The sequence below is a fragment of the Coregonus clupeaformis genome, chromosome 17, assembly GCF_020615455.1.
Source record: "Coregonus clupeaformis isolate EN_2021a chromosome 17, ASM2061545v1, whole genome shotgun sequence".
Taxonomy (NCBI): Eukaryota; Metazoa; Chordata; class Actinopteri; order Salmoniformes; family Salmonidae; genus Coregonus; species Coregonus clupeaformis.
In genome coordinates this window covers 40,537,165-40,560,964 of record NC_059208.1, presented here as the reverse complement: position 1 = coordinate 40,560,964, position 23,800 = coordinate 40,537,165, and the positions used below count along the sequence as shown (strand labels likewise).

The following is a 23,800-nucleotide window of genomic DNA, read 5'->3' as shown; positions in this document are numbered from 1 at the left end:
TCAAAACAGCTGCAAAGACCCAGTTACATACAGTATTGCACTTGTTCTACCCTACGGAGCAGCTCCCACTGAAATGCAAGCGCATGAAGGAAAAAGGATTAAGGAAAACAACAGCAAGGTTTTTGGTCAAGTCATTTAAAGACCTTTATTAGTTACCAGCAGTTTCCTTCCAATTTAATAGTGGCCTCAAACAGGTGCAGTTCAACCATGTCAACGCAATTTAACTGAAAGAGGCACTGTCAGTCATGACGAAGCCACAGTGTATCCACTTTGGGTTCCTTTCCTGCGGAAACTTTTACGATGAGTTTTAATCAGCATTAACCAGTCCTTAAGTATAGAGCTCAGGTTTTGAGATGCCGCAGGATGTAGGGCAGCAGACCCCACCACCCGAGGGCCGTCCTGTGGGAGGGGAATTCACTTTTTACCGGCCTTAACGGCAGACTTTGTGACCTTGCCGCTTGAGGCGGCCTTCTTCTCGACAGCCTTGATGACACCGACAGCAACGGTCTGCCTCATGTCACGCACAGCGAAACGACCTGCAGGAGATGGAAAAGGCAGCTTTACTAATGATCCATAAGCATAGAGGACCTTTAAGGATTATCAATGTTTTGGTTTAGAGGGCCTGTGGATTACTTACCAAGTGGAGGGTATTCCTGGAAGCTCTCCACACACATGGGCTTGCCGGGGATCATGTCAACGATAGCAGCGTCTCCAGACTTCAGGAACTTGGGGGCATCTTCAAGCTTCTTGCCAGAGCGACGGTCGATCTTCTCCTTGAGCTCGCTGAACTTGCAGGCGATGTGAGCGGTATGGCAATCCAGCACGGGGGCATAGCCCTGGGAGATTTGGCCAGGGTGATTCAGGATGATTACCTGTAAAAACAAGACAGGTCGAAAAGAGCATTAATACAATTGTCACTGGAAGAAAAGTGCCCCACCCAACCCAATTTTAAACAGCATGCCTACTTGAGCGGTGAAGACGCCGGCCTCCATCGGAGGGTCGTTCTTGCTGTCTCCAGCCACATTGCCACGACGGATATCCTTGACTGACACGTTCTTTACGTTGAAGCCGACATTGTCACCTGGCATAGCCGATTCCAGGGTCTCGTGGTGCATCTCCACAGACTTTACTTCAGTGGTGACGTTAGCGGGGGCAAAGGTGACGATCATACCGGCCTTCAGGGTGCCAGTCTCCACACGGCCCACGGGTACTGTTCCAATACCTGATGAAGCCAGGGGAGAGTAGATTAACCAACAAGCCTGAGAGCAGAATCAAGCCTTTGCGTGTCAGTCAGTCTACAAACATGAAGTTATGACTGGTTCTTACCGCCGATTTTGTAGACATCCTGGAGGGGGAGACGAAGGGGCTTGTCTGTGGGGCGGGATGGGGGCAGGATGCTGTCCAGGGCCTCCAGCAGAGTCACACCATTGGCGTTACCATCTTTACGCTCGACCTTCCATCCCTTGAACCAGCCCATCTAGAATAGGAGAATAGTCATTTAGATACAGTAGGATGTATGCAAATGACAGGTAAAGAATTAAACAGAGTGTACTGTGGGGACAGTCTACTCACGTTGCTGCTGGCCTCTAGCATGTTGTCCCCATGCCATCCAGAGATTGGCACAAAGGCGACTGTGGCAGGGTTGTAGCCGATCTTCTTGATGTAGGTGCTGACTTCCTTCTGGATTTCCTCAAAACGCTTCTGGCTGTAGGGGGGCTCGGTGGAGTCCATCTTGTTGACTCCAACAATGAGCTGCTTCACACCCAGAGTGAAAGCGAGGAGAGCGTGCTCACGCGTCTGGCCATTCTTTGAGATACCGGCCTCAAACTCACCCACACCACCAGCAACGATAAGCACAGCACAGTCAGCCTGGGGAAAAATAAGTAGTGTCAGCCCAACACACTTGTTACCTTGACAAACTGAAAGGTGGTATATTAACAGTATATTCCGATTGCAGTGGGCCCCACTTACCTGAGATGTACCAGTGATCATGTTCTTGATGAAATCTCTGTGTCCAGGGGCATCAATGATGGTGACGTAGTACCTGCCAGTCTCGAACTTCCACAGGGAAATGTCGATGGTGATACCACGCTCACGCTCTGCCTTCAGCTTGTCCAGCACCCAGGCATACTTGAACGAGCCCTTACCCATCTAAAAGAGGAAGTCAAATTAATTAATAAGTTTAATAATTTCAATGTTTTAAAGCTACAAATTGCATAGTGAGCAAGTAGAACTTGCAGGGCGAAGACTAGAATGGTTTGTGAAACTAGGCCAATCATTTGCATAACTTAAAACTAATTGTTCAGTCTACTTTCAGAAAATTAATGTAATCTTTATGAAGTGGAAACAGGCTGCATGCAATTATGGGGTTTTCCTAGAGATGGGACATATTTGATTTTCCGTAGCAGGTTAGGATGTTTAATTTAGGAAGAGTTATGGTCAGCTAAAAAAATTCAATGAAGTTTGAGGTCAATTAGACTGACGTATCCCTTCTAGCTATTAAGGCCTCAGCCGCCATTACACAAAGTGCATCGTCATTACCCGGACGCTAGGCCCGCGCAAGCACCACCCCACATGCGCGCACTCGTCCCACACCCTGCCGGCTTCGCCAGGTCAAAGACTATGCTGGCGTCGCCATTTAATCCAAACTATTGTAACCAACAATCAAAGAAAATGCTTACCTCAGCTGCTTCCTTCTCGAACTTTTCAATGGTTCTCTTGTCAATGCCTCCGCACTTATAGATCAGATGGCCGGTGGTGGTGGACTTGCCGGAGTCGACATGGCCAATGACCACGATGTTGATGTGGATCTTTTCCTTTCCCATGGTCGCTTACTTAGTTTCTGAAATAAAATGAGAGAACACTTAGCTAAGCCACATTGCCTCTGGGAATATAGTTGCATCTTTGTCGATAGGTAATCAATATCCATATCCCATTAAAAAATAAGATCCTACAAAAGTCAGCTATTCGACAGTGTTAACTCATCCGTTGCGATTTGACAACGGGTGAGCGAGCCATGATCACGTAGGCCTCAGTCCGCCATGGGCAAACGCGACACGTGTTACTTCTGGGCCACGTCGTATGAAGTTACAGAAAGACTTCCAAATATCCGAAAGGAATTTAGCCAGCTCAACACCTGTCGCCTGGGCTTGCGTGCAATTTACATCAATGGAAAAAAGCCATTCCATTTAGTTACTCAGCCACTGCTTTAGTATCCTTTGTTCTTTTCCCCCAGTTTCCCCCTCCCCCAACCGAAAAAAAAATCGTTCTCCGGCAAAATAAAACTACAACTTTACTAAAACGACTACACAATATAACTAATAGCCATTTTTATAAGTTAATTTAAGATTACAGTATCCCAAACGTTACACCATCAAATCCACAGGTTAATTGAAACGATAAAGTTCGACCAAAGCATTCTAACTGAAATTGAGGAACTACATTTTCGCAATATGGCTAGCTATAAAAATAAATAAAAGAAACTTGTAAAGTCAAGAACAGGTTAAGCCTGTTTTTGAAACCACTTGAGGATAAATGATGATAGACGCGCTTACCGGTGTTACTACGAAATCACACTGCTACTGCTGCTGCCCCTAACCAGGTAACAGAAAGAGAAAGAATGATGGTTGAGTTGGAGTTTTATACACGGGGAGGTGGCCAGATTGGGTTGCACCCCCGCTTCCTTTCCCCTCCCGATTCGAATCCGCAAATCACACACAATTCAGCGAAAAACTGGTCAAGGATAGATGGAATACAGGTTATGTGAAATTGACATCAAAAGTTGATTTTTTTGTTGTTGCATTTTAGCTCTTCGCTAACCCTTTTCCGAACCTTAACCTAACTCTCCTAATTTACCACGTTAATTCTCCTAACCTGCTGCGTAAATTCTCCTAACCTGCTACAAAAGTAAATTCTGATATTTCATGATGTAAAATATTTTCAATTTTGAATGTAATCCTTTCTGATTCAATCAAACAATCTAAAAGCAACATAGCTAGGTAATTAATAAATTGGTAAAATAACCCCATGTGGTCAAGACTAGCCTATCATTGGACCTCATATATTCGGATTATTTGAATGTTTGCTACTTCTTGAAAATCTATCATATTCAATGATGATGCTGGAGGTTTGAGAACATTGATGATTCCCATAAGGGGCTACTTGATAAATTGTTGCATTACCATCCTAATTGTCAGCATCACTCTGGCTTTTCTCGTACAACAAAACTAAAATTGTCCATTCAAACCATTGTAATTCACCTCAAATTTGAATTTTATAATTATTTGTATACGATCTAATATGTTGTCTCTGTCTTATTTCCTATAACACTGTCCAAATACACTCTTTATTGGCACAAGAAAAACATAACAAAATAAACCAGAGACTCATTCAATAACACAACTGAGAGTGTTAAACTATAATCTGAAAATAAATTACCCCACTGTATGATGAATGTGATTAGTTATCTCAACAAACCAATCCCCACTCTGTCTCATAAACCTGAATGAGATGATCAAAGCCTGCTTTCTGGAAAGGAAATTCTATTATTTAATCAATTTGGTTTCAATATGAGTACATAGTGTTTACACAATTGTCATATCAAATTTAGATGATACATTTTTCCTCTGTGGACCATAAACTGTCTGTGAAGCGAAGCACATTTCTTGGATTATTGCCTCAGGAGCAGGCTACACTAGACACAAAATATCACCATCCACCGGTATTGACTCTAGGTGACCCAATCAGTATAACAAGATTATTCAAATCCAGAGATTTGCACTCAAACAGTGCACTGAAAAGGGAGACCCAGACTCATTGTTTCAATAGCCTGGAGGGCCCCTCCACCAAATCTCACACACATTCAGATTCAAAAGAGGTTCAGACCAGGCCAAGATGAGTGAATATAGTGATCAATGAGTGTGAGGGAGTCGTGCTAGATTCTCCACTCACATTTACAGAGTATAATACTAACACTGAGTGCTTTCACATAATGATCATATCAAGTAAATTCTCCAATAAATATAGTAAAAGCCAAGTTAAACCTCTCCTTGTTGTATTGCCCACCCAGTCCACAAGCAATGTTCAATTAAATAACACTGCATCAAAGTTGGGTGATGTAACTGTGATTGCAGTTCTACATTCAAAAGTTCATTTTCCATCAAAGTTGGGTGATGTAACTGTGATTGCAGTTCTACATTCAACAGTTCCTTTTCCCCATACCGTAGTCAGTGAGTGTGTTTTATGATAAATGTTAGTGAGGAAAATGACTCTGCATGTTTTTTTATCAACATTTCAGTCAACCTTTTCCAAAAGAACAATCAACTACAATATAAACATTGATTTATTTAATTCCCAGCACCACAAAGATGTGATGACCTGGATATTGACATTTGCCCAATATATGATCAATATATTCTGATCTATAGAGCTTATTCCAAAGGATGCTGTGGAAGTCCATTCTGTGTTTTGGGTGCTGTGGAGAGGTCACAGAGGTCCGACCTCGGGGCCTTGCAGTCTCCTTACTGTCACCATCAGTGTTGAATTCCCAATATAGGACAGCTGGCATCCCTTGGCGCGGTGACGGAGCACCCCCACTATCTCTTCCTCCCTCAGTTCAGGTAACAGCCACTGAGACAGCAGCTGCTGCTTTCAATCAGCTCACAGCACAGTGAGAGGGGGAAAGAGAGAAAGCAGGTGAGAGAGAGTGAGAGTGGGTGAGAGAGAGGGAGAGGGGGAGAGAGTGAGTGCGAGAGAGAAGAGTACTCACAAACCATGTCACAGATAGCGTCCGAGGAAGAGGGGAGATATGGGATGGGAAGCCGGAAGCGGTTGAACAAATATAGTGTCTAAGGAAGAGAGGAGATATAGGATGGGAAGCCGGAAGAGGTTGAAAAAAACAGAGGGGGAAGCAAAGGTGAATAGAAGCTCAGAGGCATTGGCCAGGAACAGGATTTCAGGGGGCCAGAAAAAACATCTTACCCTGCAGGCTATAAGATGACTATCCCAAAGAAGAAAGAGGAGCACTCAGATAGCTGCATGGATCTTTAGGTTTATTCAGGACAAACTAATAGGCTTATATTTCAGCGTGTCAGACACCTTCCTCAGAGCCTCAGAGAGTTCAGGAAGATCTGTTAAAAAGTGTTGTCATGATACATCAGAAAACAGGACAAATGGTTTATTCCATTAAAGTTTCTCCATTACATTATTTTTGCCCACATATTTGGCTGGGTTTTATGTGTAACATTTTTTAGCACATTTATCATAAATAAACTAAGCACAGGAAATGTGCCCTGGTTGTCTCTAATCCCCAAAGATGATACAGTACTGTATCTTCCTTTTAGAATGAGGAAGGATCTAGTACAGAATATCACAGTAAAAAGGCTAACAAGTAAAGGGTGGTTGCAGCACTAAAACCAGAAGAGCAGGTGAATGAAACGGAACTACATTCTTTACAAAAGGGCTATTTGTTGAAGCTACAGCCGTGGGTTGGCTTGCTGACGCCCAATGACATCCAAACTTGTATAATTAAACCATTGCTAAACCACACCCAACAATGTCATGAAGAGACATGCTCTTGGTTCCTAGATGTATTCCTGTTTTGAATAGGGAAGCAGTGACAACAATAAGCATTCAGCTTTAAAATGTGACATAACATTTATGATAATATATGACAAATGACATATTCATATGTTGTGTTATGAATATTCAACTAAGTTTATTTGACAAGTGAAACAAAATGGGAAGTAGGTAGGAGGTGCTTGAGCATTCACTGTAGTGCTATGACTAACAGCTAAAGGAATGAAGACATGCAGTCCACCAGAAAGGGGAAGGGGATGAGAGCAGGTGTGACTGACAAAGAGGGACTAAGAGAAAACGATGCTGTAATAGACGTCCTCCAGTGATTTTTGAACTTTTACTGTTGAAAAGCGATATCCCAAGTATAAATACATTAAAGCACACACACTAAAGGGTAAAAAAAAAAATGTTTTGAGAAAAATAGTGTTTTTTAGACACAACAGCAAACTTCAATGAGTAGAGCAATCAAGGAGTTGGTTTGACGGGAAGTCATGATGTCATCGGCCTCCCCCTTTGCTTGAGGAACTATAGAGAAGCAATAGAGATCCAAACAGGAAAGGACCATCTCCCCACTTGTTTGGTAGAATTTGTGCATATATTATGATTTTGTTTGTTTTGCAAAATAATACATTGTTTTATCTTAGTTAGATGCAAAATTGCACAACTAAGATCTCTTAGGCAAAAACTGCAAAATTAATGACTGATTTTTTGAGTTATCTTAGATTAATTCTGACTATTAATGGACAGACAGTACCATTACTGCTTTTTTCTTGTTTTTCAAGTGAAGGTATTTTAAGGAAGGATAATGAAGTGGGCAGCGTTCGAGAACCGGTCCACAACGACCAGGATAACTGTTTATCCATCAGAATGGGGTAGGGCGGAAATGAAATCCAGAGAGATGTGGGACCAGGGACGCTTGGGGATAGGCAGGGGTCGGAGCAGCCCTGCCGCGGGCTGATGTGAGCTCTTCGTGCGTGCGCACACCAGGCAAGCAGCCACGAAGGCGCGTGTATCCCCCTCAGCAGATGGACACCAGAACCTCCTACGCAGGAACTCCAACGTCCTGGCGCCCCCCGGATGGCTGGTGAGATCGGACACGTGCGCCCACTGAAGCAGTCGCGAGCGTGCAGCATTGGGTACGTACATCCTCCCCGATGGACCTCCGCTCGGATAGGGCTCCCGCATTAGAGCTGCTCTGACCAGCCTATCCATTCCCCACGAAACTGGTGCAGCAATCAGGGCGTTGGGGACAATGGGGTCTTCCCTCTCCACCAGGTCCACGGGGTCGAACTGCCGGGAGAGCGCATCAGGCTTGGTGTTCTTTGACCCCGGACAGTATGAGATGGTGAACCGGAACCTGGTGAAGAACAACGCCCACCTGGCCTGGCGCGAGTTGAGCCTCTTGGCCCCCTGAATGTAGGCTAAGTTCTCATGGTCCATCCATACGACGAATGGATGGGCTGCCCCCTCTAGCCAATGCCTCCACTCCCCCAGGGCAAGCTTGACCGCTAGCAACTCACGGTTCCCCACGTCGTAATTCCGCTCCGCCGGGGACAGCCGACAGGAGAAAAACGCGCAAGGGTGAGTCTTACCATCCGTGAGGAACCGCTGGGACAGGATCGCTCCCACCGCAACATCTGAAGCATCCACCTCCACAATGAATGGCAGGGACGGATCAGGATGCCCTAGGACCGGGGCCGATGTAAAGCGCCGCTTAAGCGCATCAAATGCGTTCCCCGCTTCCAGGGTCAAGGCGAAGGAGTGCAAGCTTGTCTGGGTGAGGGCTGTCAGGGGAGTGGCTAGGGAGCTAAAATTGCAAATAAATTGCCTATACAAATTAGCTAACCATAAAAACCGCTGTAGTTGTTTGAGGGATGAGGGCTGGGGCCAATCCAGTACCGCGCTGACCTTGGCTGGGTCCATCCGTAGGTCCCCCTGGGTAATGATGAACCCCAGGAAGGAGACTGTCTCTGTGTGGAACATGCACTTCTCCGCCTTGACGTAGAGCTGGTGACGGAGAAGGCGTTGGAGGACCTGCCGAACGTGCTGCTGGTGTTCACTCATGTCCTTTGAGAATATTAGGATGTCATCCAAATACATGAAGACTCTGTAGTCGAGGAGATCCCGGAGCACATCATTGACCAACGCCTGGAACACCGCAGGCGCATTGGCTAGACCGAACGGCATGACTTGGTACTCATAATGCCCACTGGGTGTGTTAAAAGCCGTATTCCACTCGTCCCCCTCCCGAATCCTCACCAGGTTGTAGGCATTGCGTAAGTCCAGCTTGGTGAAGACCCGGGCTCCCTGCAACGACTCGAATGCCGTCGTCATCAGGGTGAGTGGATAGCGGTTCTTAACCGTGATGTCGTTGAGCGCCGGGTAATCAATGCACGCCGCTGCCCACCGTCCTTTTTCCCCACGAAGAAGAAGCCTGCGCCCGCGGGTGAGGTAGAGGGACGGATGTGACCCTCGACGAGTGCCTCGTCGATATACTCCCTCATGGCCAGCGTCTCTGGCCGGGACGAGGAAAACAATCGCCCTCTTGTGGGCATGGCGCCGGCAGGAGATCGATAGCGCATTCGTATGGCCTGTGAGGAGGTAGGCCCTTGGCACGCCTCTTACTAAACACCTCCCCCAGATCCCAATACTCCTGGGGAATGCCTGCCAGGTCTGGGCCGGTGACCGAGTCTGTAGCCGCCGTCCTCCTGGTGGCAACCGCCGCTAGTGCGGTAGGTGGTTCGGAGTGCGGGACCCGGGGAAGAGGTGAGGACTGGTAGTTGGTCTGGGACGGTGGTTTGGGCTGATAAGTGGTCGGTGGAGACCGGAACAGGACAGGAGCGGAGCCACCCTCCAGGATGAGCCGCCCCGTGGACCAGTCCATCCGGGGTTTGTGGGTGACCAGCCAGGGGTGCCCGAGGACGAGGGGACACTCCGGAAAGTCCACAATGAAAAACTGGATATCCTCCCATAGCTCCCCTGCCACCCGGACACACACAGGGACAGTGCGCCGGGTGATGAAGCCCGACCCCAACGGCCGGCCATCCAGGTTCATGACCGGAACCGGCTCGGAGAGGGAGAGTAACGGAACGCTCCACCCTTGGGCCAGCCTCGCATCCATCAGGTTTCCCGCGGCCCCAGAATCCACCAGTGCATGCGCCCGACGCGCAGCGCGGGCCCACTGAACCATAACGGGGAGAAAAGTCTGGGAGTCTCTGGAGTTGTGATTTCGGTTACGGCTCGCTAGCACCCCTCCCGATACTAGCGAGCCCACCCGTATCCCGGCTTCTCTGGGCATGAGTCGCAGTGGTGACCTGCCTGGCCGCAGTAAAGGCAACGTCCCTGGCGCAGGCGCTTCTGCCTCTCCGTCCTGGACAAGCACGCCACCCCCAGCTGCATAGTCTCCTCCTGAGGCATCTCCTCCCTGAATCGGCGGAAAGCCTCCGGGTTGATAGGGGGATGCGGAGGCACGCATGCGTCCTCCCGCTCTCATGCGCCCTCTCACGACGCCGATTGTCGTCCCGCACCAAGAGTTTGATGAGGCCGTCCAGTCGCTCAGGCAGCTCCCTGAAGGAGAGTTTGTCCTTCATCCCCTCCGATAGCCCCTGCACGTAAAGGACGACCAGGGCGGCCTCCTCCCATCCTGCCTCTCAAGCCCGGGTCCGGAACTCAACGGAGTAGTTCGCCACCGAACGGTCACCCTGCCGACAGGCCGTGAACCGCCTCCCATCCTCGTGCCCCGACACCACTCGAGAGGTGTCGAACACCTTGCGTAGCTCCCGGGTGAATTGGTAGGAGTCAGAGCGCGCCAGAGTTTGGCTCTCTCACTCCGCGGTAGCCCAGGAAAGGGTCTGACCCATCAACAGCGTGATGATGTAAGCCACCCGGCCCTGCTCCGTCGGGAAGGAGGAGGGTTGTAGGCTGAATACCAGGGAACACTGGGTGAGGAATTCCCTGCAGCCCTCTGGACGTCCGTCATACCTCTCCGGAGGTGGTAGGCGGGGTTCCCACGATGTCGCAGGTGAGACTGGAGACACCGCTGCCGCGGCTTCCGCTCCGCCGGCTGCTGGGGCTGGTCGGGTGTCCACCCGGCTCTGCACGGCGATCGTCAGCTGGCGGAGATTCTCGATGATCTGATGCAGGCTGTGGTCATATTGGTTCAGCATAGCTCCCTGTGTTGCCAATGCGCTCCGATACTGTGCTGCCTCTGCTGGGTCCATATTGGCTCAGTTTTCTGTAAGGGTTGGTGTGAGGTGTGACCCAGGTGCGGTGCAGGATATTCAGTAGGCAGTAGGCAGAGATGGTGAAACAAGGATCTTTACTGGTGGTCCCGAAGCCAGAATACAAAATAACGGACTTATCACGATTTAAAAGAAAGGCGGAGCAAATAAGTCTCCAAAAACCAGCTGACAGCCAAAATACTAAATACTACCTGAGACTGAAACAAATAACAAAACAGGGAGAACACTTCTCAAGTCCTGTACATAGGTCTCCGATCAGACACTGAGTAGTACTGCTGGACCTAGAGAAAATAACAGAGAAAACAGAGCAAGGGCATAAATACACAGGTGAACAGGTAGACACAGGTGACACCAATAGGACACTGATTAGTCCAGACTGTGAGTGAGGAGGTGCCTAAGGTTGTCGGAGGATGACACCTAGTGAAACAGGATGACACCCTCCTGTAACACCTTTTGTTAAGTAAAACAGGTGTTAAATGAGGTGAAAAGGAGACTGGAGTTCCACTTTAATGATAGGGTTTACCCCAAGGAGACTACTGGTAGCTACTTTCATTTTGTCTTGGGGCCTCACTAAACGGACACTAAAATGACAACTTTTGCCTTGGGGGTATAATACATCATGTTGTATTTATACATCATGTTCATCAAATTGGCAGGGCAGATAACAGTTTAATTGGGGCAGAATCCCACTTTAACTGTTCCCTACATCAAAAAACAGAATTAGCCTGTAAGTCCAGTTACCAGTTATTCCTAACAGGAGTGAGTGAGTCTGCGGTGGTACAGCAGACTCAGAGAACCTGGCCTGCAGAGAGAGAGAGTGAAATGTGTTTTACTAACCTCATCTTTACTAGAGGCTGTTTACCTACTAATCTCACTGCAACCCCCCCTCCAGGTCTTTGATCACTTCTTTGTTTATTTTTCTGTCTCCCTCTCCTCCAACCCTAGCCACTCAGCCCCTACCCATATGGTCATGCGCTGTCGCAATCTTCGCTCTCTCTCTCCCACTACTCTCTCCTCTGCTATCCTCTCATCTCTCCCTTCTGCTAAATCCTTCTCCCTCCTGTTTCCTGATTCTGCCTATTCGACCCTACACTCCTCCCTTTCCACATCCTATGACTCACACTGTCCCCTTTCCTCCTGCCCGGCTCGGCCCTCCCCTCCTGCTCTGTGGCTGAATGGCTCATTGCAAGCTTACGGAACAGGGCTACAGGCAGCTGAGCAAAAATGGAGGAAAACAAAACTTCTGGAGGACCTATCATCCTTTCAGTCCCTCCTCTCTACCTTCGGTTCCTCTGTATCTGCTGCTAAAGCCAGTTTATATCACTCAAAATGTCAAGCTTCTGCCTCTAACCCTAGGAAACTCTCCCTCTCTCTCTACGGACGACTTTTAGGAAACTCTCCCTCTCTCTCTACGGACGACTTTGTCAATCACTTTGAAAAGAAGGTTGACGACATCCGCTCCTCATTCACACAGCCTATTGAGTCCACTGGTCCCACTCACACAGAACTACCCTACCCCATGACCTCTTTCTCCCCTCTCTCTCCAGATGAAATCCTGCGACTAGTTACGTCTGCCCGCCCGACAACCTGCCCGCTCGACCCCATCCCCTCCTCCCTTCTCCAGACCATCTCTGGAGACCTTCTCCCATTCCCAATTTTCCTCATCCCTGACCACTGGCTGCGTCCACTCTGACTCCCCTCCTCAAGAAACCAACACTCGACCCCTCTGATGTCAAAAACTACAGACCGGTATCCTGGGATTTATTTCCAAAACACTTGAGTGTGCTGTCTCTGACCTACTCTCTCGCTATCTCTCTCAGAACGATCTTCTTGAGCATAACCAGTCAGGCTTCAAGACGGGTCACTCAACCGAGACTGCTCTTCTCTGTGTCACAGAGGCTCTCTGCATTGCCAAAGCTGACTCTCTCTCCTCTATTCTCATCCTCCAAGATCTATCTGCTGCCTTCGACACTGTGAACCATCAGATCCTCCTCTCCACCCTCTCAGGGCTGGGCGTCTCAGGCTCTGCACACTCGTGGATTGCATCCCACCTGGCAGGCCGCCACTACCAGGTGGCGTGGAGAGGATCTGTGTCTGCACCACGTACTCTCACTACTGGTGTCCCCCAGGGCTCGGTTCCAGGCCCTCTTGTCTTTTCGCTATACACCAAGTCACTCGGCTCCATCATATCCTCACATGGTCTCTCCTATCATTGCTATGCGGATGACACTCAACTACTTTTCCCCTTCCCCCCTTCTGACACCCAGGTGGCGACACGCATCTCTGTGTGCCTGGCAGATATCTCAGCTTGGATGTCGGCCCACCACCTCAAGCTCAACCTCGGCAAGATGGAGCTGCTCTTCCTCCCGGGGAAGGTTGCTCTACAACATGCGTAGAGTACGACCCTACCTCACACAGGAAGCGGCACAGGTCCTAATCCAGGCATTTGTCATCTCCCATCTGGATTACTGCAACTCACTGTTGGCTGGGCTCCCCACTTGTGCCATCAAACCCCTGCAACTTATCCAGAATGCTGCAGCCCGCCTGGTGTTCAACCTTCCCAAGTTCTCGCATGTCACGCCGCTCCTCCGCACACTCCACTGGCTTCCAGTCAAAGCTTGCATAGACCCCGTGTGTGGGTTCGTTTCCCACGGTGGGCCAGTATGAAAATGTATGCACTCACTAACTGTAAGTCGCTCTGGATAAGAGCGTCTTCTAAATGACTAAAATGTAAATGTAACTACAATACCATGGTATTTGCCTACGGAGGAGCAAGAGGAACTGCCCCTCCCTACTTTCAGGCTATGCTCAAACACTACACCCCAACCCGGATCCTCCACTCTGGTCTCTTGGCCCTCCTACCCCTACAGGAGGGCAGCTCCCGTTCAGCCCAGTCCAAGCTCATCTGAAACCCTACCTCTTCACTCAAAGTGACACCCAGATAAAGAACACGAACATAAACACACAGTCATCCACGTCCACGACGACACACACACTCACAGAAACCCTCACACACACTGAAGAGCAGCGGATAACTTGACTAAGGGAGATTGGAGGCAGTTGAAAGAAATAACTGCAGCTGTCCGTGTGTCTGGCTAGCCAACCCACACCCCCCTCCCCCATTCCTAGACATATACTTGCACTCACCAATTACTCAGCATGTCCCGTAGTGGCTCACACCAGCATATAAATATATCACACAACCTTTGTTCCCTGTCGGTAGCCACTGTAGATGAGAAACTCATGACTTTCAGACTGCCTCACATACCAACAGGCCCACAGTGGTAGCACTATTATAAGTCAACCTCAGACAGTAATACCCATTTGTCAGGGTTGAGTGTAGAGGTAGTGTAGAATCAGGCGCAGGACACACAGAGGTTTCGAACAGACGTCTTTAGTGAAGTCCAAAGAACAAGCCAAACACGGCAACAGGCAACAGGCGAACTTTACGCACAGCGGTAAAGTACAAAAATAAAGGCGCACAAAGTGCGGGACTCTCTCTAACACAAAATATACAGAGAGAACAGACAACGAGCTAGCACACAACGTGACAACGAACAATTACACACAACACCTGACCAAACACAAGATAACTAAATAGGACGCCTAATGAACACTAACAAGGAACAGGTGTAACTAAACAGACAAAACCAATCAAACATAGAAACATGGAACGGTGGCAGCTAGTACTCCGGAGACGACGACCGCCGAAGCCTGCCCGAACAAGGAGAAGGAGCAGCCTCGGCCGAAACCGTGACACCATTCAGTGCCGAAAAGATTATTTAATTTAATGTCAGCAGCACACAGCTACAACAAGCAACAGCTGAAGTCTTATTTCACACACTAACTCGGGAAGAGAGAGTGGGCTGTGTCTGGCAGTGTGTCCGTGAGGATGAGTCATGGTGCTGGCTGTCAGCTAATAGCTGTTCCCTCTTCAGAGTTCCTGCTCATAGCACATGGCTCTGTATTACATCAGTTCTGAATCTTCTCTTCCTGATGGCTAAACAGGCAGTTAAGATTGTGACCGCCAGCAACAGTCTTGTTTTTATATTAGTGGCTTAGTAAGCAATAGACAGTATATACTGAACAAATATATAAACGCAACATGTAAAGTGATGGTCCCATGTTTCATGAGCTGAATTAAAAGATCCCCAAAATGTTCCAAACGCACAAAAAGCTTATTTCTCTCAAATATTGTGCATACATTTGTTTACATCCCTGTTATTGAGCATTTCTCCTTTGCCAAGATAACCCATCCACCTGACAGGTGTAGCACATCAAAAAGCTGATTAAACAGCATGATCATTACACAGGTGCACCTTGTGCTGGGGACAATAAAAGGCCACTCTAAAATGTGCAGTTTTGTCACACAACACAATGCCACAGATGTCTCAAGTTTTGAGGGAGTGTGCAATTGGCATGCTGACTGCAGGAATGTCCACCAGAGCTGTTGCCAGAGAATTGAATGTCCAACGTTGTTTTAGAGAATATGGCAGTACGTCCAACCCGGCCTCACAACCGCAGACCATGTGTTACCACGCCAGCCCAGGATCTCCACATCTGGCTTCTTCACCTGCTGGATCGTCTGAGACCAGCCACACGGACAGCTGATTTAACTGTGGGTTTGCACAACTGAAGAATTTATGCAAGTAGTTCATCGTTGTAACCGACTTCAGTGGGCAAATGCTCACATTCGATGGCCACTGGCACGCTGGAGAAGTGTGCTCTTCATGGATGAATTGTAAAGTGGTTATCCCACTGGCTATAAGGTGAATGCACCAATTTGTAAGTCGCTCTGGATAAGAGCGTCTGCTAAATGACGTAAATGTAAATGTAATGAATCCCGGTTTCAGCTGTACCGTGCAGATAGTGTGTATGGCATCGTGTGGGCGAGCAGTTTGCTCATGTCAACGTTGTGAACAGAGTGCCCCATGGTGGCGGTGGGGTTATGGTATGGGCAGGCATAAGCTATGGACAACGAACACAATAACATTTTATCGATGGCAATTTGAATGCACAGAGATACTGTGACGAGATCCTGAGGCCCATTGTTGTGCCATTCATCACCTCATGTTTCAACATGATAATGCACAGCCCCATGTCGCAAGGATCTGTACACAATTTCTGGAAGCTGAAAGCTTCCATGGCCTGCATACTCACCAGACATGTCACCCATTGAGCATGTTTGGGGTACTCTGGATTGACGTGTACAACAGCTTGTTCCAGTTCCCACCAATATCCAGCAACTTCGCACAGCCATTAAAGAGGAGTGGGACAACATTCCAAAGGCCACAATCAACAGCCTGATCAACTCTATGCGAAGGAGATGGGTCGCTCTGCATGAGACAAATGGTGGTCACACCAGATACTGACTGGTTTTCTGATCCACGCCCCAACCTTTTTTAAAGGTATCTGTGACCAACAGTCATGTGGAATCTATTGATTAGGGCCTAATTTATTTATTTAAATTGACTGATTTCCTTATATGAACTGTAACTCAGTAAAATCTTTGAAATTGTTGCATGTTGCGTTTATATTTTTGTTTAGTGTAGATTCCAATCTCTAATGGAAGAGAAACATTAGTCATGCAGTGACATAAAACTGGTGCATGAAAATAGTGGGAAATAGTGTCAGCATAAAATGGTCAGTCAAATAACAATCATGTTCTTCATATAGCCTACTGATTAAGCCACAAACTTAAATTATTGATATCTTAAATATATGTGTACAGTACTCATGCTAATTTTACCTTCAGGGGGCTAATTGCTAATGCAAATATAATATTTAGCAAGACAGTGCCCTCCTGTCACCCTCTGGCAATCTAAAGGAGTTGCTTCACACTTGCAAACAAAGTCCATTTGGTCAGCCTTTTCTTTGGTTTGATCTCAGGCCAAGTGTGAAGGAAGAAAGTCTTAAAACATGCATATGACTCTGGGCCCCAGCTGTCTCATATCTTCAATGAGATTGCAAATGCAGGAAGAGGTGAGCTCAATAGAACACCTTCACAATTTTTTCAAATGTGAATGAAATACTAGGGGGAAATACACATTGGAAGTGAATAAAACGTGAGGATATTATAAAATCATATTTGGACATTTGTCTCAAATACCCCCTTTTAAATAGCAAATTAAAATATCAAAAATGTGTAGTTTGCCTAGTTGTAAAGGACTAGGTAACATGTATTCTGAAATGTATATGTGGCCTATACTGTATACATGTAAATGTGATATTTCAGTTGGGTTTTTTAAAAAGACATTTGCAAAAATGTCTAAAAACCTGTTTTCGCTTTGTCATTATAGGGTATTCTGTGTAGATTGATGACGGGAAAAAACAATTTAATCAAAATGTGGAAAAAGTCAAGGGGTCTGAATACTTTCCTAATGCACTGTAGGCTTATTCTTTTTATTTGAGATTAATTGACAAACTTTGCAAAATTGTGAATTCTGAATACAACAACAACATATACAGTGAGTGAAAAAAGTATTTGATTGATCTGATTTTGTACGGTTGCCCACTGACAAAGAAATTATCAGTCTATAATTTTAATGGTAGGTTTATTTGAACAGTGAGAGACAGAATATCAACAACAAAATACAGAAAAACGCATGTCAAAAATGTTATAAATTGATTTGCATTTTAATGAGGGAAGTATTTGACCCCCTCTCAATCAGAAAGATTTATGCCTCCCAGGTGTCTTTTATACAGGTAACGAGCTGAGATTAGGAGCACACTCTTAAAGGGAGGTCTCCTAATCTCAGTTTGTTACCTGTATAAAAGACACCTGTCCACAGAAGCAATCAATCAATCAGATTCCAAACTCTCCACCATGGCCAAGACCAAAGAGCTCTCCAAGGATGTCAGGGACAAGATTGTAGACCTACACAAGGCTGGAATGGGCTACAAGACCATCGCCAAGCAGCTTGGTGAGAAGGTGACAACAGTTTGAGATTATTCGCAAATGGAAGAAACACAAAGACCTGTCAATCTCCCTCGGCCTGGGGCTCCATGCAAGATCTCACCTCGTGGAGTTGCAATGATCATGAGAACGGTGAGGAATCAGCCCAGAACTACACGGGAGGATCTTGTCAATGATCTCAAGGCAGCTGGGACCATAGTCACCAAGAAAACAATTGGTAACACACTACGCCATGAAGGACTGAAATCCTGCAGCGCCCGCAAGGTCCCCCTGCTCAAGAAAGCACATATACAGGCCCGTCTGAAGTTTGCCAATGAACATCTGAATGATTCAGAGGAGAACTGGGTGAAAGTGTTGTGGTCAGATGAGACCAAAATCGAGCTCTTTGGCATCAACTCAACTCGCCGTGTTTGGAGGAGGAAGAATGCTGCCTATGACCCCAAGAACACCACCCCCACCATCAAACATGGAGGTGGAAACATTATGCTTTGGGGGTGTTTTTCTGCTAAGGTGACAGGACAACTTTACTGCATCAAAGGGACGATGGACGGGGCCATGTACCGTCAAATCTTGGGTGAGAACCTCCTTCCCTCAGCCATTGAAAATGGGTCGTGGATAGGTATTCCAGCATGACAATGACCCAAAACAAACGGCCAAGGCAACAAAGGAGTGGCTCAAGAAGAAGCACATTAAGGTCCTGGAGTGGCCTAGCCAGTCTCCAGACCTTAATCCCATAGAAAATATGTGGAGGGAGCTGAAGGTTCGAGTTGCCAAACGTCAGCCTCGAAACCTTAATGACTTGGAGAAGATCTGCAAAGAGGAGTGGGACAAAATCCCTCCTGAGATGTGTGCAAACCTGGTGGCCAACTACAAGAAATGTCTGACCTCTGTGATTGCCAACAAGAGTTTTGCCACCAAGTACTAAGTCATGTTTTGCAGAGGGGTCAAATACTTATTTCCCTCATTAAAATGCAAATCAATTTATAACATTTTTGACATGCGTTTTTCTGGATTTTTTTGTTGTTATTCTGCCTCTCACTGTTCAAATAAACCTACCATTACAATTATAGACTAATCATAATAATAATATTCCATTTAGCAGACGCTTTTATCCAAAGCGACTTACAATCATGCGTGCATACATTTTTTTTTGTGTATGGGTGGTCCCGGGGATCGAACCCACTACCTTGGTGTTACAAGCGCCGTGCTCTACCAGCTGAGCTACAGAGGACCACATCATGTCTTTGTCAGTGGGCAAACGTACAAAATCAGCAGGGGATCAAATACTTTTTTCCCTCACTGTAATTGAACTAATCAATCAATGAATGACAACAAAATAAACAAATCTTGAGAATAATGTAAATAGGCCTACTTAAACTTTACAGGGTTTTGATTTAATTGATTAAACATTGTAATTGTGCCTCAGGGGAAGAGCAGACCCACTGGGCACAGATGTCAGTTCAATGTCTATTTTTGATGTACATTTGTTGTGAATTAATGTGAATTCCCATAAATATATGAATATATATTCACCATGACATTGGATTTAGGTTAAAAGTCGGGTGAAAAAACAAACATTGATTGAATAATCTTTTGTCCAGTGGGAAGTGTCTGAGCAAAGTATCAGAATGATGAATCTACTGACCATGAGAAATTATTAGAATATTATCAAACAATGAGAAGAATATAATTTCATCAACTTGCAAAAACCTCCCACAAATTCAGTAGGCCTATTATCAAAACAAGTTAGGTGAGATAGGTTAACATCCTGTTTTGCATACCTTTCTTGATGAAGATAAATCAATAGCCTATGATCTCTTTTTGATAGATTAATTATTAATGACTAATTATTACACCCTGAAACTGTGTATAATGTGTTAGAAATGTGTGAGTGTAGGACCAGTAAAGGCTATGGCATTGAGCCACTATTAAGCAATGTGAGTAAGAGTTAGGCCAGACAACAAAGACAACTGAGAAACTAAGATAAAGAGGCCTCCCAATTTAGGGAGGGGAGAAACTGTTATGAAAACATGGTGCAGAATATTGTGAGAACGGCAATAACTGAGTAATGCAGGGAGTAGGATATGTGTGTATGTGTGTGTGTGTGTGTGTGTGTATGTATGTGTGTATGCAAGTGTGTATATGTGTGTGTGTGTGAACTGATGGTCAGTAGAGCAGTTTTAGAGTGGAAAACTACAGCCCGCCTACAGAGGGGAGGGATTTTTTTTGTATGACGTATGAGTATAAAAGATGGACTCTGAAACTGTGATGGCAGAATTCTCAATGAATAAATATCTCTGACTATGCAGACCGGGACTCTGGCCGTTACTTAAATCCCAAAAGACTTACAACCTTTTGGGAGACGCACAGAGACACTGAAATAGTTTGTTAAATAATTCACGTAACACTTTTTCATTGTGATTTTATGCATAATGAAAAAGGTTGTCAGGATAAGTGAAGAATAAAGGGCATTAAATACACTCATTCATAGGCTTTATATAACCTAAAAAGTAACTTATTGTTCTGAAAATGGCCTATATGACATAGACATGAGTCAGAAACATTTATACACCAGAAACATGTCAAAATTGACTACAAAGTGTAAATAGGATAATTTTGGTCATGAAGTCAGTCAAATTAAATCAAATTTGTCACATGCGCCAAATACAACAGGTGTAGACTTTACCGTGAAATGCTTACTTATGAGCCCTTTCCCAACAATGCAGAGTTGTGTTGATGTTGGTACAAGATGGAGGGAAAGTTGGAGCATAACTAATGAAATTACAGTTTTAAAAAATGTATGTTTGATCCAGTATAAACTAATGTTTAGAATTTATTATACAAGAGACAAAATTCACAAATTCTACAGCACAACGGCAGTCATTTCTCAAGTGTAAAAATAATAATGACTCAATAATCCATGCTTTCTGGGAACACTATAAAGTTCAGAAGTTGTGGGCGGAGCTAGAAAGTTGGCTGTGAGAAGTATTACATTTACGTCATTTAGCAGACGCTCTTATCCAGAGTATGAGTGCATAAATGTTTTCTTTCTATACTGGCCCCCCATGGGAAACGAACCCACAACTCTGACGAGCTACATCCCTGCCACCCATTCCCTCCCCTAGATGACGCTAGGCCAATTGTGCACCGCCCCCTGGATCGACAGAGCCTGGATTCAAACCGAGTGCCTTAGACCACTGCGCCACTCGGAAGTTAAAATGTAAACTTGTTTTTTTCAAGACATGACATATGGGGGTGTAGTGAGATACCCAATGACTTGGAAGTCAATCAATCCGCCATCATTGACACAATGGAAAAATCTAATGATTTATTATTTAAAAATTGAAATGTTACAATTTAAGACCAAGTGGCAAACAATAATGCACACACTAGGGATGGGGGGTGAGCATGCAGGTCTGGGCAGAAGAGATGTAGTCATTGTTTGTATGTGTCTGTAAGTTGTCGTTCATTTGTATAAGTTTGTTTGAGTATTTTAGTGGAATGTAGAAAAAAGAAAGAAAAGTAAAATGTGTATATATACAGTACCAGTCAGAAGTTTGGACACACCTACTAATTCAAGGGTTTTTCTTTATTTTTACTATTTTCCACATTGTAGAATAATAGTGAAGACATCAAAACGATGAAATAACACATATGGAATCATGTAGTAACCAAAAAAGTGTTAAACAAATCAAAATATATTTTAGATTTTTCAAAGTAGCCACCCTTTGCCTTGATGACAGCTTTGCACACGCTTGGCATTCTCTCAACCAGCTTCATGAGGTAGTCACCTGGAATGCATTTCAATTAACAGGTGTGCCTTGTTAAAAGTTAATTTGTGGAATTTCAGGGAGTACAGGAGGGGACTAAGCACGCACCCCTGAGGGGCACCTGTGCTGAGGGTCAGCGTGGCAGATATGTTGTTGCCTATCCTCATCACCTGGAGGCGGCCCATTAGGAAGTCCAGGATCCAGTTGCAGAGGTAGGTGTTTAATCACAGGGTCCTTAGCTTAGTGATGAGCTTGGAGGGCACTATGGTGTTGAACGCTGAGCTGTAGTCAATGAATAGCATTCACACGTAGGTGTTCCTTTTGTCCAGGTGGGAACAGGCAGTGTGGAGTGCAATAGAGATTGCGTCATCTATGGATCTGTTGGGGCGGTATGGGTCCAGGGTGTCTGGGATGATGGTGTTGATGTGAGCTATGACCAGCCTTTCAAAGCATTTCATGGCTGCAGACGTGAGTGCTACGGGGCGATAGTCATTTAGACAGGTTACCTTGGCGTTCTTGGGTACAGGGACTATGGCGGTCTACTTGAAACATGTAGGTATTACAGACTGGGTAAGGGAGAGGTTGAAAATGTCAGTGAAGACACTTGCCATGAGTGCATGCTCTTGAGTACACGTCCTACAATCTGTCTGGCGCTGCAGCCTTGTGAATGTTAACCTATTTAAAGGTCTTACTCACATCGGCTACGGAAAGCGTGATCACAGTCGTCCAGAACAGCTGATGTTCTCATGCATGGTTCAGTGTTGCTCTCCTCGAAGCGAGCATAGAGGACATTTATCTAATATGGTAGGCTCGTGTCACTGGGCAGCTTGTGGCTGGGTTCAAAGCGGAGATTTGCGAGATGATAGGAAAAAATTGTATGTCACAGAATGAAGGGTACCGTAACAGTTTCCCTTGGGTTGGGTTCATTTTAAACCTGCCCACATGCACACAGCTGGCAACACCCAAGTAATAATGAATTCGGAGCTCAGCTGCATGTGTCCCAAACGTAATGCCCATGGTCAATTTGGTTTTACATTCGATATCCCTATAGGGCTAGCTAGGGACCATCAGTAAATTACGCAATGTACATGGGAGAATGCGTGTGAACAACAGGCAAAACTAAGTTGTTTTTCTCAAAATTGCCGGAATGCCACATGCATACACTTACAGTGGGGAGAACAAGTATTTGATACACTGCAGATTTTGCAGGTTTTCCTACTTACAAAGCATGTAGAGGTCTGTCATTTTTATCATAGGTACACTTCAACTGTGAGAGACGGAAAATCCAGAAAATCACATTGTATGATTTTTAAGTAATTCATTTGCATTTTATTGCATGACATAAGTATTTGATACATCAGAAAAGCAGAACTTAATATTTGGTACAGAAACCTTTGTTTGCAATTACAGAGATCATACGTTTCCTTTAGGTCTTGACCAGGTTTGCACACACTGCAGCAGGGATTTTGGCCCACTCCTCCATACAGACCCAGGACCTTGAGATGCTTCTTACGGAGCCACTCCATAGTTGCCCTGGCTGTGTGTTTCGGGTCGTTGTCATGCTGGAAGACCCAGCCACGACCCATCTTCAATGCTCTTACTGAGGGAAGGAGGTTGTTGGCCAAGATCTCGCGATACATGGCCCCATCCATCCTTCCCTCAATACGGTGCAGTCGTCCTGTCCCCTTTGCAGAAAAGCATCCCCAAAGAATGATGTTTCCACCTCCATGCTTCACGGTTGGGATGGTGTTCTTGGGGTTGTACTCATCCTTCTTCTTCCTCCAAACACGGCTAGTGGAGTTTAGACCAAAAAGCTCTATTTTTATCTCATCAGACCACATGACTTTCTCCCATTCCTCCTCTGGATCATCCAGATGGTCATTGGCAAACTTCAGACGGGCCTGGACATGCGCTGGCTTGAGCAGGGGGACCTTGCGTGCGCTGCAGGATTTTAATCCATGACGGCGTAGTGTGTTACTAATGGTTTTCTTTGAGACTGTGGTCCCAGCTCTCTTCAGGTCATTGACCAGGTCCTGCCGTGTAGTTCTGGGCTGATCCCTCACCTTCCTCATGATCATTGATGCCCCACGAGGTGAGATCTTGCATGGAGCTCCAGACCGAGGGTGATTGACCGTCATCTTGAACTTCTTCCATTTTCTAATAATTGCGCCAAACAGTTGTTGCCTTCTCACCAAGCTGCTTGCCTATTGTCCTGTAGCCCATCCCAGCCTTGTGCAGGTCTACAATTTTATCCCTGATGTCCTTACACAGCTCTCTGGTCTTGGCCATTGTGGAGA

The 23,800-nt window shown here is 45.9% G+C and overlaps 1 protein-coding gene across 1 annotated transcript; it reads right to left on the bottom strand.

Annotated features, from left to right (window-relative positions):
* Positions 1-119: 119 nt before the first annotated feature.
* Positions 120-3,661, bottom strand: LOC121586392 (elongation factor 1-alpha, oocyte form). Its single transcript, XM_041903037.2, has 8 exons — positions 3,555-3,661; positions 2,682-2,842; positions 1,972-2,151; positions 1,573-1,869; positions 1,327-1,477; positions 966-1,222; positions 638-872; positions 120-536 (listed from the first exon to the last, which is right to left on the bottom strand). Exons 2-8 carry the CDS (start codon positions 2,823-2,825, stop codon positions 415-417), a joined length of 1,386 nt encoding a protein of 461 aa, XP_041758971.1. The 5' UTR covers positions 2,826-2,842; positions 3,555-3,661; the 3' UTR covers positions 120-414.
* Between the last annotated feature and the right edge of the window lie 20,139 nt (positions 3,662-23,800).